Here is a 19,877-nt window from a genome sequence, read left to right on the forward strand (position 1 = left end):
TTCTTGAATTAAATATAAATATGCGAAATCGTTGATTTTGTATGGGAAATGGGTGGCCCCCACTAGGGTGGCCCCAGTAAGGGTGTTTCGACTTAATAACCTGCTGACATATTTCATCACTGCTTTACGATTAGGGGATTGCTTTTCCATAAGCCTAAAGCGGAACGTGAGCGAAATCTAAAATAAGACAATTTTACATACCTTAGGATGCAGATCTGTAGCTTCAAATGTGAGTTTCCTACGATTCCAATGAGTGACGGTACCAGATGTATGTAGTAAAATATATTAGTGAATATGTTATAAAAATGTATGAATTGATTTGGACTTGGTGAGACGTTTGGAAGTGCTAGTTTCTATATTTAATTGTCACCATATTGCTGTGACGTCATCGCATTGATTCCGGTAAAGATATCACTCCGAGAAACAAAGCCCACAATTTTGGGTGATCCTATGAGGCGAGAGGAACTGGGGATTCAATACCTTGCCGGTGAACTAAACGAGCCGAAGACCGACACAAGAAGCTTCAAAACTAGAAAGTTTCAGCAAACCAAATCATTCTTAGAAATAATTGTCTAGTTTTACTGTTAGTTAGTTAACTACGTGTTTTTATAAGTAACTAATGGCTATTATTGAAGTTCAAGTCGTCTTCGACTTCCTTTGCGCGGTACGTACATCACACATAAATCACGAATCCTTTGGGTGTCGCTGATCGACAAAGTACCTGGAGATCTTGCATTAGACTATAAATACTGCTAATACTGCTAACACTAAGGATTAGTGGTGCTACATAGGTAAGCGCAACCTCGACCGCGCCATTTCCCTATACCAGAAGACGTACCCTGGCGGCAGATCGGATATTTTCTCTATAACATGGTCGCCCTACTATCTCGAGTACAACAAGGCGCAGCAGAGTGTTGACAAAACGGAACTCACCGAAACGCGCCTTGCGCACTTAACACCTAAGCAGCGCGCGGCGCTTACGCTACATATGAACCGGGCCGGCCGCGCTGCCGGGATCAACTTCATGTGGGGCGGTAGGATCGGCCCCGATACGCGGGAAGCCCACCGGCTCATCCGACTAGGCTCCATTAAAAGCAGCGAAATACGCGATGCAATTGTCGAAGGTCTTTTAGATGCATATCAAGCACGCGAACAGGATATCTCGGAACGCGGGGTTTTAAGAGCTGTTGCAGTCAAGGCCGGCATAGATGGCACCGAAGTAGATGCGTGGCTAGATTCCGACGCTGATGCAAACGTGGTGGACAAGGAGGCTAGGAAAAACAAGGAGATTTTTGGTGGGTCGGGTGTTCCGGCATTCGTCGTTCAAGGGGTGCATCGCCTTGGCGGTGTGCAGGATCCTATGGACCTAGTTGAGGTCTTCATCAAAGTTAAGGAGGGGCAGTGACTGGAGGATGATTGAAGGGTTGGGGTAGTTGACTATACTTGTACACTAGACTTTATTGAAAATGTGTAATAAATATGCTTGATTAACTAATGGGAAAAACTAATTCAGTGCCTAGTACTTGATTGTTATCTCCTCGAGCTCCAGAGTGTGAAAAAGGACATTCAATGTTTGAACTGATTTGGGGTTCATAATATAGACGAGATTCCTCCGTAGGGAGTTGATACTTCAATTGATATAGCTACCTACCTAGGTATTCACTTAATACCAAAGCCTTTGTCACATACCTAAATAGTCGTATAGGTTGCCTCGAATAGTAGGTCCTTCTAAAATCTCTCCCAATGTTTAGTTATTAAGCATGGTTGGTAGATATTGTTATGTTAAGTACAGCTCACTAACGCCTTAGACACCAGGTTCCCTGTATCACCAGGTGTCAACTTCACCTTCAACTAGACGATGCATTCCTATTATGCCGTGAGTCTCGCCTTACTCCTATTAAGTAACCGCGTTTATGTCTACTGTTCTCATAGGTCTTGTTAGATATCCGTAGCCTAGGTAAACAATCGCGTCGTAGATTATCTTTTTCCATCTGATTCACAATCTTTTACAGGAGCTTCCCTACGCATACTCGGTGGCTACCCCTTTATAAAAAGCGGTCGTACAATGGACATTTACCTGCTACTCTACCCTCTACCCATTATAATACTCTTTAGGATGACATGTTCGTCAATCGTTATAGGCTTACCTATCTCAACTCTTCTCTCGCCTACCGCACTCCTGAAAACAACGTATCTATCTCTACCATGGCCTCTTCTAGTTTTATTCGCTACACATCTGAAGAGTTGCTCGGTATTTTCCATCGCCATGCATCCAACTCTGGACATGTTCCTACGATATTTCTCTGGCATGAAGTAGATTGGCATGGGCTTCTTTCCAAACCTGTAACAGGATGCTGGCTTGCGTCTCGGGAGCTAGAGATTACGTATGACTTAGAAGGCCATATTGAAAAGCGTAACGACTGGATAGTTATTCTCGAACTTCTTCATGCTGACAATATCACTATCGAACTAAAACAGGCTGATGCTTGTGGCAATACCATTACCGTTTGCCGAAAAGGGGCACCTATGCGCATAGCGGAGAGGAATCAAGACGAATTTGAGCTTCTCGAGGGTTATGCCTGCAGCTTTAGGAACGAAGTCAATACATATACCAAGGCTAAGGACTGGTTAGATCAGTTGGAGAAGTCTGGGGTAACTCGATATCAACTCCAACAAGGTCGAGGTAAGGATATAATCTGCATCTTGCCGTGAAATAAGCTATCCAGGATATAATACTAATTATTTTATGATAATATAGGCCGCCGTTACTGGGTTGACGCTGTACTCCGCCAGTTTTATAGGTTCCATAAAGGCGAGCTCCCCAGTCTCGACCAAACCGAGATGGTACACGTCTGGGAGTCTGGCCAAGAGGTAGAGGTGCCAAGGAGCGCTCGGTCTATCGTTGCTGGCCAATTCCTCTCTACGAAGTGGCCGAAGAGCTCTCATCTCTATCAAGCCCACTCTCTTCTGAGCTCGACCGAAGACCTCCCTAGCTCTCTACCTGACCCATCTTTGGGACCCTGGCGATTTCAAGGAACCAAGTTTGATATACAATCTTGGTTTAAGAAAGATGGCCAGAATTCGCAATCCGTGTCTGCCCAATCGAGTACGCCATCTGAGTCTCAACCCCGACCGGAGCATCACATGAGAGATTGGCGAAGACAAGAAGCTGGTGGTACCCCGTCTTGGTATATATTTCCCAAAACCTATTAATGGAAAGCTTCCAAGTCACGTATAGCATTTTGTAGTGCATATTTAACTTATATACTGATATATGAATAAATATGAGATATCTACAGACTAAGACTACTTGGAAGCGTCACGAGGTATGTGAACTATGAGAATTTATTTAGAAATCTACTTCTTTTAGCGGTGACCTAAGATGTAACCCAGGATATCAGATTGGGTGGTTATATTCTCGGGTAAATGTGAAAGGTAAGGACATTATCGAGGCTCTAATACCGGCCGTACGGGACGGTTGCCGCCTATTTATTCCACGAGGTGCTTCACTGCAAGGCACTCCGCACACTATTAATCTCTCTAAATATGGCCAGTTTAGCGTTCTGCGGGGAATCTCTAGCATATTTGCGAATTCCCCCATCTTGGGATTTTCCATCACATTTCTCCAAATTATCCGCCAACCCACTTCCACCATTTTGAGCTTCTCTACCTCTCCAAGCGTGGATCCTCGACCCCAATGCGGAGTATTATTTACATACGCTATAGCCAGTTCAGGCACCTTCGTACTTGGCAATCAATACAATCTTAGGTAGTATCCCCGTTATGAATGGCGTTACTACGTAAAAATTATGCAAACGGGCTTGGTGGGACCGAGAGGTCTTTTCCGCCTTCACGATGGTTCGGCTGTGGGCCGGGGCAGTTCGCTCTAATCCTGCCGAGACCAAACAGCTGGGAATTGTATATATATATATGTTCTATGATCCGTTATATGGTTGCGATCTTTTGTGCGCTCGTGAGTTATGAGGCGTACTTGAGACGTTTGTATACCCTTTGGCTTAACGTTGCCTATTCCCTAGGGCAGACCTCTCTAGAACCGGGCTAAATGGGTATATTCTGCTATGCGCTTACAATCCCTAAGATGTCAATTGCTGTCCGTAGCGGCTGGGTTCGCGCCCTCCACTAACGCCCTCGGACAGCAGCAGATAATCAGCTTCACGAGTAGCGAGGGTGCTTTCCAATTAGTTGGTGGGCCGATTTCCCAGCCTCAGATCCTGGTTTCAAACAATGAATATTGGGGAGTCATTCGTGCTGCGGGCGATCTCGCTAAGGACTTTGGTCGAGTGACGGGAACCAACTTCACATTAAGCAACGGGGAATCTGGTGCTGAACCGGCATCATACGAATACAGGCCAATCACGCGAAATTACACACATGTAAGTAAACCTCAGAACTCTTTATTACATGGAATATGCGATCAGTAGAAACATTAGCAACTTTTGAACTTCAGTATCTCTGCCTCATAAACCTTTGCGTAGTGATATATGTGGGATCTTCCTAGCAATCACCTATTAACATATATGACCTAGTATGCGGTTAATGATACGCAATACTTCCGCGGTCCCGAATATGTCGATCCGTCGGCTGAAAGCACCGTCATAATTGTTGGCACGCTGGGACATTCTAAAGCAATTGACGAATTGGTTAGTGCTGGGAAGCTGAATGTCTCGGATATCGAAGGAAAGTGGGAATCATTCACGACTAAAATTGTCGAAGATCCAGTTGCCGGATGCTCAAAGGCAGTTGTCATAGCAGGAAGCGACCCACGTGGAACTATCTTCGGCATATACGATATCAGCGAGCAGATCGGCGTGAGTCCGTGGTATTGGTGGGCCGATGTCCCCATCAAGCAGTCGAAGGAAATATACATTCTACCAGATGATAAAGTCCAAGGGCCCCCTTCGGTCAAGTATCGTGGCTTTTTCATCAACGATGAGCAGCCTGGATTATCAGGATGGGTCCAATGGAACTACCCCGATACCCCCTATGGGGTTGGTTATAACGCCGACTTTTACTCAAACGTATTTGAGCTCCTCCTTCGACTACGGGCGAACTACCTATGGCCTGCCCTCTGGGGCACCATGTTCGAGATTGATGATCCAGCGAATCAGCCATTAGCTGACGCGTGGGAAATCGTGCTTGGGAGTTCGCATACGGAGCCGATGATGCGCGCACAGAATGAATTCGGCACGTTCTACACTAGCAAAGGCCTAGGTCCCTGGGCGTATAATCTAAATAACAAAACGATCGATGAGTACTTCGTTTACGGAGCGGAACGTGCGAAACCTTATGCGCGCAATAGTCTATGGACCATGGGCATGCGGGGATCTGGCGACACGGCTATTGAAGGGCTGGGCGTCGAAGTGATCGTCGAGATGCTAGAGACTCTTGTTCACAACCAACGGACCATCATTGAAGACGTGCTAGATATCAAAGCCGCAGAGGCACCTCAGCTATGGTGCCTGTATAAAGAAGTCATGTCGTATATCCTCCAAGGCCTTACGATTCCGGAGGATATTACCCTTCTATGGGCGGATGACAATTGGGGTAATGTTCGGAGAGTGCCTATCGACAACGAGACGACGCGATCCGGAGGAGCTGGTGTATATTATCACTTTGATTACGTTGGCGACACTAGAAATTACAAATGGATAAACACCATCCAACTGGAAAAGACTGCAGAGCAGATGCAGCTTGCATATTCCCACGGTGCTGATAGGATATGGATTGTCAATGTTGGAGACCTAAAACCCTTAGAAATCCCACTCAGTCACTTCTTAGACATGGCATATGATATCAATCAGTGGGATGTAGACGGGGTGGCTAACTGGACACTTGCTTGGGCGACTCGCGAATTCGGGCCAGATCATGCCACGACTATCACGGAGATCATGACACGCTTCGGCATGCTTGCCGCAAGAAGGAAATTCGAATTGGTGGAGCCATACGTATATTCAGTCGTCAATTATAACGAAGGCGATGCGGTATTGGGTCAATGGCAAGGTCTGGCTGACGATGCGCAAGCCATCTACGAGCAGTTAGATGAAGCCCACCAGCGGGCGTTCTTTGAGATGGTTCTGCACCCTATTCTCGGTGGCCAAATCGTTCACCAAGTCCATATCGGTGCGGAAAAGAACATGGTTTATGCAAACCAACACCGAAACGCGGCGAACGATCTTATTTCCCAAGTCCTATCTAGCTTTAATGCCGACGGCAGCCTTACGGCAAGATGGGATAGCCTATTAGATGGGAAGTGGAAGCGTATGCTGGATCGTAAGTCGAGTCACCTTAAATTGCTCAAATGTTCTTTACTAATTCTATAGAAACTCACTTTGGATATGATGGTTACTGGCAACAGCCGATGCGGAATGTCCTTCCGGCCATGGCTTACGTCCAGACTGCAGTATCTTCGATAGCAGGTAACGTCGGCATCGCCGTAGAAGGGTTGAACGCTAGCATTCCTGGTGATGATAAATATCATAGTAACTCGGGCAATACTCTTGTGCTTCCACCATTAGACCCTTACGGACCTGCAGCGCGGTGGTTTGATGTATTCTCACGAGGCACGTTGAACTGCGACTGGTCGGCCGAAACGGATATTCCTTGGGTTAAACTGTCACAATACAAAGGAACAGTAGGTCCTGATAATGGCACGGATTCTCGCGTTTTCGTTTTGATAGACTGGGAGAACGCACCGCAAATCGTCAACGACACCGTGGCCAATATCAACTTCTCGGCGGGCTGCGGCCGCGAAGGCTTTTCAAGCTGGTACGGCAAACCGATCGTACAGCTTCCCATTAACCTACGTACGGTCCCATCAAATTTCACACAGGGATTTGTCGAGTCGGATAAGCACGTAGCCATCGAAGGGCCGAATTACCAACGCATCTACACGCCGCCCGATGTAGCGACGGACTCGGAGATAAAATATCATACGCTCAAGAACTACGGGCGCACGCTCGGCGGCGTAACTCTCTGGCCGCAGACTACGCCACCCCAAACCACCGAGTCGGCCCCGGCTCTCGAATACGACTTGTATCTATTTACCAACATCTCGAGAGCCAACGTAACGCTATACCTCTCGCCCACCCAAAACTACCTTTCCGACAAGACGCCCCTCGAGTTTGCCGTGTCTCTTTTCCCTGCGGGCGCAGAGCAGGCTGAGCCACAAGTTGTCCGCTTCGTAGGCGAGAGCATCGGAGCGGATATGCCTCCCGGTTGGGGACGCGCCGTCGCCGATGCTATCTGGGGACTCGCACCGAGTCATAACACTACGACGACTTGGAACGTCGCACAAGAAGGGCCATACACGCTCAGGGTTTGGGGACTAGCGCCGAGCGTCATCGTACAGAAGATCGTGCTTGATCTAGGCGGCGTACGACCCAGTTATCTCGGTCCTCCCGAGAATTTCCTTGTCGGGAGAGACGAGCTAGGTATTTACAATCAAACGAGCTTTGCAGATGGCCCAGGGGTTCTTGGCGGAGCTGCGAAGAGGTAAGGTAGGTAGCTGTGAACACATATACTATGTAATATGTATTAGTTATGTATATAGTGAAATTTTCGATTTCTACCTAGGTTACATATGTTAAGCTTGAATCTTAAATCTTAATAATCGTAAAATCTCATCTATCCTGCTCTAGATCTAATAAAAGAAGGCTATGCGATAGACTTTCATTTATCAGGGCAATGGACATGTATGTCTTCATAACTGGAGTGTAAGGGGTATGTACAATGGTGCCCACTGATACTTTTTTGTTTGCTTGTAGGGTAAAAAACGGGTGTAAATTAGATTTCTCAACGCTTACCTAAGTTCTTCCTAGCTCATACTTTTGCAAGCCTCAACTTTACCAGGGTTCTATACATATTTGATCATGCAATCCCCTTCCCTATTTTAATTCAGCTGAGTTGTCAGTGGATACTTTGTCTTAATGTTAACTTTATGCCAGTAAGGCCGGTTTTAATTGGCTTAGAGCCTGCTGAAACAAAAGTCCGGGGTGCGTAGGTCTATGTACCTAGCTAGCCTAAACCTTACGAATCATATGTCAGAAGTCTGTTTTTCTACCCCACTAATTTTATGGTTAGGGCTGCCACGCTTGCACACGCTTGCACAGTACAAACAAGGCGGATACCGGTTGCCCTGGTGAATTTTTAGAGCCCAAAATCAACATGGGTTCAACACATATTATTTAGCCACCTGCAACAATTTCCATCCACATTTTAGCTCCTGATGACGATATTTTTCGCGTGGACCTCCCACAACGCAACCTCTTACTACTAACTAAATCTAGCTCGACGACACCCATTAAGCAGGTGTATATACGCTCGTTAACCGATTTGAAATCTCGAAATCGCGACGAGTACTAATTTGTTTCTTACGGCAACCACATATGCTGCCTGTTTATTGACGTTGTTTATGTCGACACTCCTAGCTTAATTTCCAGACGACTTTACAAGGGAGGATAATTGAAATAAACAAAATAAAACTACCCAAGATGGCTGTGATAGACCCAGGAGCATCATCTATCACGGTCGCAGGTAAGATAGACTTGCCGTATAAAATAGTGAACTAATTGATGCTGACGTGTTAAAAGTTCGAGTCCGACCGTTTACCATCAGAGAAGCTGCACAACTGTACGCCAATTCCGGTCCCATATCACCGAGATAGACATGCTAACGTAGTAGTATAGACAAAAGAACGATGATGGCACATTATTTTTGGGGGATGGTTCTCTGGCTGCGGCTCCCACACCGAAACTCAAGCAAGGTGGCATACGATCCGTTATTAAAGTGGTCGATGACAGATGCTTGTAAGTATTCACGCAAGAGATGCCACATTCTATAGTAACTGACTTGCACGTATTGCAGAGTGTTTGACCCCCCAGAGGACAACCCAATACAAAAATTCTCGAGATCCGTGGTACCAAATGGCAAGAAAGTCAAAGATCAAGTCTTCGCTTTCGACCGCATATTCGACGAGAACACAACACAAACAGAAGTATACGAGGCTACGACGAAAAACTTACTAGACAGCGTCTTGGACGGTTATAATGCCACAGTATTTGCATATGGAGCTACGGGATGCGGCAAAACGCACACAATCACCGGTACGGCCCAGATGCCCGGCATCATATTCTTGACAATGCAGGAACTCTTCGAAAAGATTGCCGATCGTAGTGACGAAAAGCACACAGACATATCCTTGTCGTATTTAGAGATCTACAATGAAACCATTCGAGACTTGCTAGTCCCTGGAGGTAGCAAGCAAGGATTGATGCTCCGCGAGGACTCCAACCAAGCCGTAACTGTTTCAGGGCTGACGAGCCATCACCCCAAGGATGTTCAAGAGGTTATGGACATGATCGTTAAGGGGAACGAGTATCGAACGGTATCACCAACCGAGGCGAACGCCACTTCTTCACGATCTCACGCAGTCCTGCAGATCAACGTTGCCCAGAAAGACCGCAACGCTTCCGTCAACGAGCCTCATACGATGGCTACTCTGAGCATCATCGACCTCGCAGGTAGCGAGCGGGCTAGCGCCACCAAGAATCGAGGCGAGCGTCTGATAGAGGGTGCTAATATTAATAAGTCTTTGCTCGCACTGGGCAGCTGTATTAACGCACTCTGCGATCCCCGAAAGAAGAACCACGTCCCTTACAGGAACAGCAAACTGACGCGACTTCTTAAATTCTCGTTGGGCGGGAACTGCAAAACGGTCATGATCGTTTGTGTGAGTCCGTCGAGTGTACACTTCGACGAAACCCAGAATACGCTACGGTATGCCAACAGGGCAAAGAATATCCAAACCAAGGTGACACGAAACGTCTTCAATGTCAACCGACACGTCAAGGACTTCCTTGTGAAAATCGACGAGCAGATGGCGTTGATCAACGAGCTCAAAGCCCAGCAAAAAGATGCCGAGAAAACATTCTTTGCTAAGTTCCAGAAACAACTAGAGAAGAGGAACTGGTCGGTCAAGGAAGGAGTTCAGAGGATCCAGGCAGCATATGAGAACTCGTCCGTTGAAAGGCAAGAGAAGGTGAACCTAATGAAGAAGCAGAGAGGAGTCGAGCGTCGCATCGGTCTTTTGTCATCGTGGATCGCCGCATTCGACGCGGTTTGCGATATGAGAGAGGACGAGAATACAATGCCGTCGAGCCTTACCGCTATGCGCAAAACGGCGGTAGGAATTCAGCTAGAACTCGAGAATAGCCGGCAACATATTCACCAGAAGTTGAACAGAATGAATTGGGAGCGCGCTATCGACGGAGCTCTCCAGCATAGTATCAACCAACTACCGAAGGGAGACGTACATGTGGATAATGGCGAGATCGAAAGCCTCACTAGAGAAGCCGAACTATGGAAAGCCAAATTTGCGCGCGAAGCCGACCGCGAGGTTCTCGATCAGGATAAAGCCGGCGACTCGGGGATTATGCAAGTCCTTCTTACCGCGCAGTTTGACATCCTCGCCTCGCTATCAGAGACGGTAGATATGAGCGAGGATGAGACTGTTGCACATGCTAAAAGTATCATCAACCGTTTACTAGAGACAGGATTCGCGGCCGCCTCCCAAGTAGTTAAGCCGGACGGGGCCAAGATGCCGGTAGAGGCATTTCCACCAACGAAGCGCGGGACTCCGAAGCGGAAGAAGACGACGAGGATAAGCATGGGAAAAGACACGATAAAGCCAATCCCTAACCCAGCATTAGCAGCTGTCGCAGCCTCCCAGCCACAAATGTTCGGTTCTCCGGTCAAGGGTTCCCCCCGACGTCGTAAAGCGCTTAACGCGCGTAAAGGTGTCTCGTTCACTCCGGTCAAGAAGACTTCGAAGCGTGCGGTACGATGGCGCGACGACGACGGCGAATCGGGCACCCTAGCCGACTTCGAGAAGACACCCCAGAAGTTCTACTCTTCGCCGGAGCGTAGCTCACCTGAGAAGGCTGTACCTGCGATCCCCCCTATCCCGTTTTACTTACACAAAGATGACACTGCAGATGATTCCAGTACCGAGCTGACGATCCCCGAGACGACAAGCCTTCCGGTTGCGAAGCCTAACAGGTTCCAGGCAGGGTTTTTGTCGAAATCTCGTACGTCGGAAGTTAACGGCTCGCCCACCGGACCTACGATCTCTATAAACCTTACGTCCTCACCCGGCAGCGAGGGCCGGATTAGCCCACTGCGTAACCTTGACGTGTCGCGAGCTGGTAATATCAGCTCCCCTAAGATACGGTTATCTTCAAGTCCAAAATCATCCATACCAGTGCCTCAAAGTATGTCGTCAGACGAAAATCACCCTCCATCATCCGACTCGGAGACTTCGGCCATCATTGACACGTCTAAGCTTCGCTCGGCAATCCACGCCAACAAGAGACCAAAGCGGCTCTCTTCGCTAGCAGGAAGCGTGACGGGTCCGGCTGTGGTCTCTAGGCGAGTGTCCTCGATCGGATCTATCGGCGGCAACTACCATAAGACCAGCAACAGCTACGCAGGCCCCCCCTTAGCATCGAGCACGAACGGTATCTCGCGATTACGACGCGGCAGCGCGGAAAGATATAGGAGCCCTCCCATCAGCTGCTCGCCACCGGACATGGGAACCCGCGAGTCGAAAGCGTTCACACCGGGCCAGGCCAGACGGATGAATATAAGCAACAACGTAAGGGGTACGAGCGCACTGACCAGCCCGAGCGACAGGAGGTTGGAGGCTGCCAGCAACCGCGGGCGACGCATTACTATTGGTGGCGCGGGCATGGTGGCTGCAGGCGGTGCGAGAAGGGAGAGGGGAGCTATGTCTTGGCGATAAGTTGATTGTTCTATCCGTGAAGTTATTTGATTAAATAGGATCAGGCGTCGGGGCTCTTCGGGCGTATAGTTGCAGATGACCTTGCTGAGCAGATTGCACATATGCGTCCTTGTCCGTCTCATGGAAGGTTCAGGTCGAGACTGGCGTTTTTAGGTCCAATTCTCATACAAACATGATTATTCGGTTGGTTGGCTGGCTGCGGGGTTTAGGAGTGTCTTGGTCCCTTATATCTGATAGTTTTCATTTTGATAAGGGACCGAGGTTTCATGTCTTACGTTCGATAAGTAATGAATTCTGGTTATGCTCATGTTTAATTAGATGCGGCAGGGTGAGGTTGATGAGTGTATGTTTACTTGATCGGTGGAAGGGAGAAGGAGATGAGGTTTTAAGACCCGATGTAGATGTTCTTCGTTTATTGTCAGATCCAGCTTACTCAAATGATTGATGCGACGTCTAATATAAGTCAAACCACCCTTACTGGGGCCACCCTAATGGAGGCCACCCATTTCCCATACAAAATCAACAACTTCGCATGTCTATAATTAATTCAAGAAAATAAATAAAAATATATATGTTGGATTGACTATGTATTACGTAATAATATGAAAGGGAATGCAAATAACGATCGTGTTCTGATTGGTTGTTCTAAGGTAAGAGAGGAGGGGTTCCCCTGAGTGGGGAAAGATATTGTCAGATTAGTCAGCCATGTCAGGTGACCTGAAAATCCCTAGTCTTATGTAAAATAGCGGTGTAATATACGTTTCCACGATTTTACCTTAATGAATTAGATTATTAGAAATATAATGAATTAAACTTTATATAACGCTTATTTAATACGTATTAATTATGTAATAATTAAAAGTTTTATATGTTTAAATCGTATAAGTTTTAAGGATAAAATCTTAATTGATGTTATATAATATAATACGTATATATTAAAATAAATTTGAAATAAATTATTATTTACTTATTTATTTTATTATAAATTTTATTATATTATTATTAAATTTTAAATTTAAATATTTTAACGATTGGGATGTATAAAGTGAAACATTTATATTATTTATTTAAAGTTATTAGTTTTAAAAATAGATAGATTTTAATAATGTTAATATATACGGAGAATTTAAGGTTTAATTTAAGTTTTTTTTTTAAATGTTTCGAATTTAAAATTACGAAAGATTATCCAATTTATTTAAATTTTAATTAAAAGTAATAATAAAGGCGGGAATTTTATTAAAGGGTTAATTGTTAATAATATTAATTTTAAATAATTAGTTTTTTTTTTAAACGATATAAAAAATAATTAAAGCTTTATAAAAATTTTATTTAAAAGAATTAAATACGTATATACGTATTAAAAACAAATATAATTAATAAGAAAAAAAGATTATTAAGTTAAAATAATTAATTATTTAAATTATATTAAAATTTTATTTTAAAATTGTATAATGATTTAAATATATAATTTAGGATATATATAATATTTTAAAAAGTTATTTAAGTATATATGTTGAACTAGTGTAGTGCCACATCGCCAAGAACAAGGGTATTATTATATAATCTTAAGTCATAAGCCATATAAAAGTCTAATATTCGTCATATTCTTCTAATCAAATAGCCACAATTATTACCATTCAATTATGCATTCAATATAAACACATTTATTATTTTCCCATATTTATAACTTATAGCCCTATTTTGCATATTTATTTTATATATCCTATCCGATTAATAGATTCTTACAATTCTTCCAAAATATAATATTATCATCAACTATTTAAAGCCTTTCACAAAAATCTAAACATTAAAGTGATATGCTATATTTTGTAGGAAATACCAATTTCTGTTTAGTGGCGACCACCACGGAACTCGAACCTGCAACCTCAATCTTAAAAAAACCGCTAAGTATTAATCAGTAAAAATAGCCTTAAAAGCCGAAAAACTAACTTCGAATACCCATTAAGAAAACTTATAAAAAAACAAAGGAATTATAAAAACCTCGAAAGTTGTTGGGTACTTAGGATGAACCGTTATTGGATTATTATAAAAATCCTCTTACGAATTAATATTACCTAATCAAAAATACTTTTACTAATATAAGATAGTTATAACCGAAATATACCAAAAGAATATTAAAAATGATTATGCAGTATAAAACCATTTACAAATTAAACAGTTAGGAATAGTAATTAGCATTATAAGACCCACGGATTAGAAGATATTAGGACATATAACTAAAAATAACGCATAATTATAATAAAGCCGTTATTAAAAAATACGGAACCAAAACTTCTAAAGACTATAGCTAGAATACGATTAAATACCGGTAAAAAGAGGATATAAATCAAAGTACGGCACCATAACTATATTGTTAAGACGAATAACCTATGGTCGATAAGTAATAGGACCTAACGCCAAGAAACCCACTCGCTTATTACCTTGGACACATAAAAAAATCCATTAATTAAGATATTAAAATGAAATAGATGGAGTATTATTGAAGCTATTGTGGTAACCTCGCTATCGCTTATCCTAATATGCTTTTAAAGGGCACGAATAAAGGCCGAATTGGTAACTACCCACCTATAGGCTAAACTTCACGCCAGAAAAAGGACGTTATGCAACAGCCAAAAAACCGATCAGCCTCCAATGGATAGAAATAAATACTACTTTTACTTCCGTATTAAGAATAAGGGGCGAAGCCACCAACGCGAATTATTAGCAAACCAAATACTTTTTATATCTTCATTATAGCAAAACACTAATTAGCCTTCTAAAAACATCCCTAATTAGCTCTAGGCTAATAACACTAGTTTAGAGGACCAGCCAATATAGTAAGGAATAATATTTAGATTAGAAGCATAACTAAGCCTATTACCCCTTAAGAACACTACTTTGCCATTTACTAGTACATTTCGAGTACTATTAGCTACCGGTTCCATTCGCACTAATCAGCCAGAATTTAGAATATATAAGGATATTTTAGCTATACCATCTAATAGTAAAAGCGACTAAGATAGCAAACCCCTAGAATAACCCCTAAGCCTTAAGCAAGTACGATTAACAACGCCTACTAATCAGCTACAATAAGTTACCGTTCAGAACTCTAGTGAAAGAATATCTAATCAGCGCGGAAAACCAATCAATACTTAACCGATTGTGCACTAGGACCTTATCAGGAATATACCCATTATGTTAGCTACTACCCCAGCTTCAACAACTCCGCCAGTAGCATAGGCACCGGCTCCTAATCAGAGATTGCCAATTTACCCGTATTAAGTCGTTTTGCCAGATCCGCAGAATTATAAGGATAAGTTATTCGACAAAACAAATATTACTTAATGGTTAAAGGATGTTAATAAGATTTTCTACCGATATAGAGTAGCTAATTATAACCGGATTAGAAAGATCCTAATATGGATTGCTAATAACAATATGCGCAAAAAAGTTAACACAGCTATCGATGGTGCGATTATTTGGGACAAGGCTTAGGTCTTACTAAAAAAGGAATTCGCCACATATAACCTATATCAATATAGATCATACAAGTTAAAGCTAAGAAATCTTGAAGATAGAGGCGTTTTCAATAACCCTATCGAACTCACAGACCTAATCAAGAACTATACAACTTTCTTTTAAAATATCAGGTCGAATATAACATAGAACATTAATCCTAACAACTATGTTAATACCATCCTAAAACAAATCGATAACAATACCCTAAAAGATATTATCTATCATACCCACTCCTCTCTTACGGACATTTAAGTTGCGTCATTCAATGCGATTAAAAATATAATATATAATTGGGCCAATAAAGAAGTTAAATTGTCAAACCGCCACTATAGTAACAAAAAGATTAAGCTTCAAACTTCCGATAATACTAAAAATACCCCGCGATAGTCTACTGATCGTTCACGAAAAAACAGCGCTAGCAACCAGCCCCGACCCAAGATCCTTACAAAAAACAATAAATCACAAAATCCATTAACTATAAAAAGCCTGGCAAAACACTTCAGCACTATGCAAATCAACATGCAAAAAGCCATAGCGAAGCAAATCAAACAAGAATTAGCGACTATCAAAAATACGCCAGGAACATCGCCTTATGTAATAATACGTAACGGACGTACAGCATACCCCAGTCAACCCATCAAGATCAATCAAATTCAAGCCCGCAAACAGCCCCAACTCTTTAATCATCGCACAGGAAGTTATGATCAGGTCAAACTTCCCCCTCCACATACAGCTAATTACCCGTTCAATACATGTTGGTTTTGTAGTATTCAAGAAGACACGTACACACGTCACACAGTACCCTCATATCCGATAGCATACAACATAGCTATAGACAGGTTCCTATACTATAACAGGACTCGTAACATATACATCATGGGCCGATCAGACGGTCAAGGACCAATCCAGAACACTGACATCCCTAATACGATCCAACTGGCTGCTAAACGAGAAGGAAAGGCTATTGGTACTGCTATCTGCAAATACATCTACGATCAGAATATTGGTGGCCCATTTGCCAAGAAACAAGCTGAATATTACATCAGAAAGATTGAGATCGAGCAGGAGTCGACAATGCCACGTTCTACTCCGACTAATTCGATACCCCAGGATCAGACCACTCACACAGTAACGGAAATTAACGCTGTGAGATTCGGGAACGATACTGAAACGTCTGATCAGGGTCTTCTTATCGAGTACGGATGGTTCCCGGAAGTAGTAGGGGAAGATGGTGTTGCTCGCATAAAGGGTATCATTCAGAAGGAGATCAGTAACCAGTCCGAAAACCCGCCGGTGAACATTAATGCGATCAAACGACGAAAGGGGCCAGACGGCGAAGCCATTGAAGTCGAGCATCCTGACGAAAATGAGCCCAAGAAGACTAGCGATACTGATCAGCCGGAAGCCGAAGAACCTGTACTGATGAAGATTTCGAACATGTATAACAGAGAAGCTGCGAAATTCTGGGAAGACAAGCTTGCGGAAAACTCTAAGAAACGATTCGATGTAACCTGGGATGAGATGATCAGATTCATGCCTGGATTCAACGAGTTCGTCTGCCAAGAACTAGTTAAGAAATCCAAGGATCAGAAGATCGCTCCAAGTTCAACCATCAAGATCACAAAGGAACAGGCCCAGAAAGATGCTAATATTAGTATCAATTGTATCGAATCTGTCAACCCGCAACTAAAACTATATGCGCTCTCTCTGGAAGATACTAAGCGACTCTCGACTGATCAGCAGAACCAGAAGCCGCCGCCGCTATTGTCGACTAAACCCGGAGCATACTTCAGGCCACACCTGAGACTGACAGTCAGAATCGGACCCCACGGAGACGAGAATCTGATCACCGGAGTTATTGATACAGGAGCCGAATCATCGATCATAGCACAGTCATATGTCAGACAACACAACCTGCCCTGTAGGCGAAGCAAGATGGTCTGGAAAGGATTCGGTCAACCGATCTCAGTTCCGACATTAGGATGCATTGAAGGGCCTGTATGGCTAGCTGGCCAGTCATTACGACTACCTATCTACGTCGTGGAAGACAAATACTGTACGAGCAAGCTTATTTTAGGCCTGAACTTCATCTTTCAGACACGGATGAATATGACAGTTGAAGATGATGAGACTTTGATGGGAGTTATGACTTTCGGCTCAACAATGATCGAAGTACCTTTGTCGCTCAAGAATTCCACTGATCGGGCTCTGGAGGACTTTATCGAACCATACTATGTGCAGGAAAACTCGGGGCCGTTAATGATAAAGGCCTAGTTAGCGGCATCATAAGGCCTGTTAATTCAGACGATCTACTGATCAATGAATCAACATACAGAACACTCGCCAAGATCAGCATGGCTACGATGGATACCAGAGCAGAATTAAGTCACAGCCGAACCAACCCCGATACTGAGGATACCTGCAAGAAAGATATAATCCCTAATGATCAGCCCAAGACATCCTACCATCTAAAGGTGAACCTCGTCGAACAAACTCTACAAGATTCTGATCACAAGGATGAGTACCCATTCCATCTGGAGGAAGACGAAGAAGTCAAAGCAATACTGTCTGATGATCAGTTCCTTGCGCTCATGACAAAGGCCTCACGCGAAATATGGAGACGATTTAGAAAGAGACAGCGAAGGATGCAGAGGCGCTTTGACGATCAGGTGATTCAGGTCAACACAATGTACAAAAACAAATCCCAGTTTCCCGATAGGATGGCCAGGCTGGGATGAATTTGAAAAACAACTTGAGCAGACTAGGCCAAAGCCTAAGAAGGTTGTTAATCAGGCCAAGAGCCGTGCTGAACGAGCTAAAGCCAGGGCTAAGAAACGGGCTAGGATCGTTGAGTCAGAAGACGAAGATATGAGCGACTCCGACAACTAGGTCGGCTTATTATTATTAAGGACACGTTGATCAGCGATTTGCGCGTTGAATCGGAATGCTTTTTCATCGAGGTTGCCTTATTGTTACCAGTATCGTCAACTCTGGGGAGTATTGAACTGGTATGGTGCCATATCGCCAAGAGCAAGGGTATTATTATGTAATCTTAAGTTACAGGCCATATAAAGGTCTAATATTTGTTATATTTTTCTGATTAGATAGCTATAATTATTATTATTTAGTTATGCATTTAATATAGATATATTTGTTATTTTCCCATATTTATAGCTTATGGCCCTATTTTGCGTATTTATTTTATATATTTTATTTGATTAGTAGATCCTTATAGTTCTTCTAGAGTATAGTGCTATTATCAGCTATTTAAGGCCTTTTACGAAGATTTAGACGTTGAAGTAATATGCCATATTCTGCAGGAGATACCAACTCCTGTTCAATGTGTTAAAGTATAAAATTTGGGATAATTCTATAAAGGTTATGGCATTATTTATAAAGGTATTTAAAAATTAAAAGGTTTGGATAATTAATTGGTTTATTATTTTTATTAAGGTTAAATGTTTAAAATTAATTATTATTAAAGATTTTTAAAAATGGTTTTATATATTAACGTTAGTTTTAAAATTTATATTAATGGATTAAGTAATTATTTAAAATATTATTTTTTATAAAAAAATATATAATAAAATTTTAATATTTTAAAAAATGGTTATAACGTTATGGAAATATATATAGATTTTTAAAAGTGTTAAAAGAAAAGGAAAGGTAGTTAAAAATATTTTTAGGTTAATTTATAATATTGATAAAAATAAAAATATTAATTAAAAAAGTAAATTTAATTATTAAAGAAAATTATTATAATTTATAAAAATTTTTAAAAAATAATAAAGTAGTTTTAATAAACGTAAAAAGGTTAATATTAATTTAAATTAATTTTATAAATATTAAAATTATAATTATAACGTTAAATGTAAGGTTTATTAAGATTTTTATAATATTAAAAATTGTTTTTATATATTTAAAAATAAAAGGCTTAAATATTTTAAACTTAAAAAAGTAAATGTTATCTTAGTAAAATTAATTTTAAAAATTAATTTTGATTTAGTAATTAAGATAGAAATTTTAAAAAAGGAGGTAAAGGCTTAAGGGGTAAAAAATAAAAATAGTTAATTAAATAGGTATATAATTATTATAAAAAAAGGTATGGTTTTTGTAATATTAATTTATATTGTTATTTTTAATATTATTTAATATTTATTAAAAAATTTGGTAATATTAAATTTAAGGATTATTATTTATATATTTAATAAAATATTTTAATTTATTAATTTTAAAGTAATATTATTAAGTAATTATATTATAGTAAGTAATAATAAAGTTAAAGTTATAAGTTATAAAAAAATAAATATTTATATTTAATATTTAAAAAGATTTATTAAAATAAGGTTGGTAAATATAGTTTATTATAAAAATTTTGTTTATAATTTTATATTTTTAAAACAGTTATAGAGGTAAAGTTATTGGTAAAATATATGTAATAATTTTATTTATTTAAAATAATTAAATAATATTATTATAATTAATTTATATTTAAGGATATTTTTTATAAAATTTTAAAGATTGTTTTTTATATTTATTA

The 19,877-nt window shown here is 41.5% G+C and overlaps 4 protein-coding genes across 4 annotated transcripts; all 4 read left to right on the forward strand.

Moving 5' to 3' along the window:
* The first annotated feature begins 308 nt into the window (after positions 1-308).
* F4813DRAFT_367395 (thioredoxin-like protein) lies at positions 309-1,500 on the forward strand. Its single transcript, XM_049244168.1, has 2 exons — positions 309-664; positions 779-1,500. Exons 1-2 carry the CDS (start codon positions 620-622, stop codon positions 1,403-1,405), a joined length of 672 nt encoding a protein of 223 aa, XP_049097249.1. The 5' UTR covers positions 309-619; the 3' UTR covers positions 1,406-1,500.
* Positions 1,501-2,205: 705 nt separating this feature from the next.
* F4813DRAFT_391707 (uncharacterized protein) lies at positions 2,206-3,213 on the forward strand (the record flags this gene model as incomplete). The annotated part of the gene is made up of 2 exons (XM_049247193.1): positions 2,206-2,683; positions 2,759-3,213. The coding sequence occupies 2 exons, from the start codon at positions 2,206-2,208 to the stop codon at positions 3,211-3,213; spliced, it is 933 nt and encodes a 310-aa protein (XP_049097250.1).
* A 583-nt stretch (positions 3,214-3,796) lies between these two features.
* Positions 3,797-7,609, forward strand: F4813DRAFT_367397 (glycoside hydrolase family 115 protein). The gene is made up of 3 exons (XM_049244169.1): positions 3,797-4,394; positions 4,548-6,291; positions 6,342-7,609. The coding sequence occupies exons 1-3, from the start codon at positions 4,080-4,082 to the stop codon at positions 7,514-7,516; spliced, it is 3,234 nt and encodes a 1,077-aa protein (XP_049097251.1). The 5' UTR covers positions 3,797-4,079; the 3' UTR covers positions 7,517-7,609.
* A 633-nt stretch (positions 7,610-8,242) lies between these two features.
* On the forward strand, positions 8,243-12,352 carry F4813DRAFT_367398 (kinesin-domain-containing protein). Its single transcript, XM_049244170.1, has 4 exons — positions 8,243-8,553; positions 8,610-8,649; positions 8,706-8,825; positions 8,884-12,352. The coding sequence occupies exons 1-4, from the start codon at positions 8,511-8,513 to the stop codon at positions 11,816-11,818; spliced, it is 3,138 nt and encodes a 1,045-aa protein (XP_049097252.1). The 5' UTR covers positions 8,243-8,510; the 3' UTR covers positions 11,819-12,352.
* The last annotated feature ends 7,525 nt before the right edge of the window (positions 12,353-19,877 follow it).

The sequence above is a fragment of the Daldinia decipiens genome, assembly GCF_022478715.1.
Source record: "Daldinia decipiens strain CBS 113046 unplaced genomic scaffold F4813scaffold_30, whole genome shotgun sequence".
NCBI classification, from domain to species: Eukaryota; Fungi; Ascomycota; class Sordariomycetes; order Xylariales; family Hypoxylaceae; genus Daldinia; species Daldinia decipiens.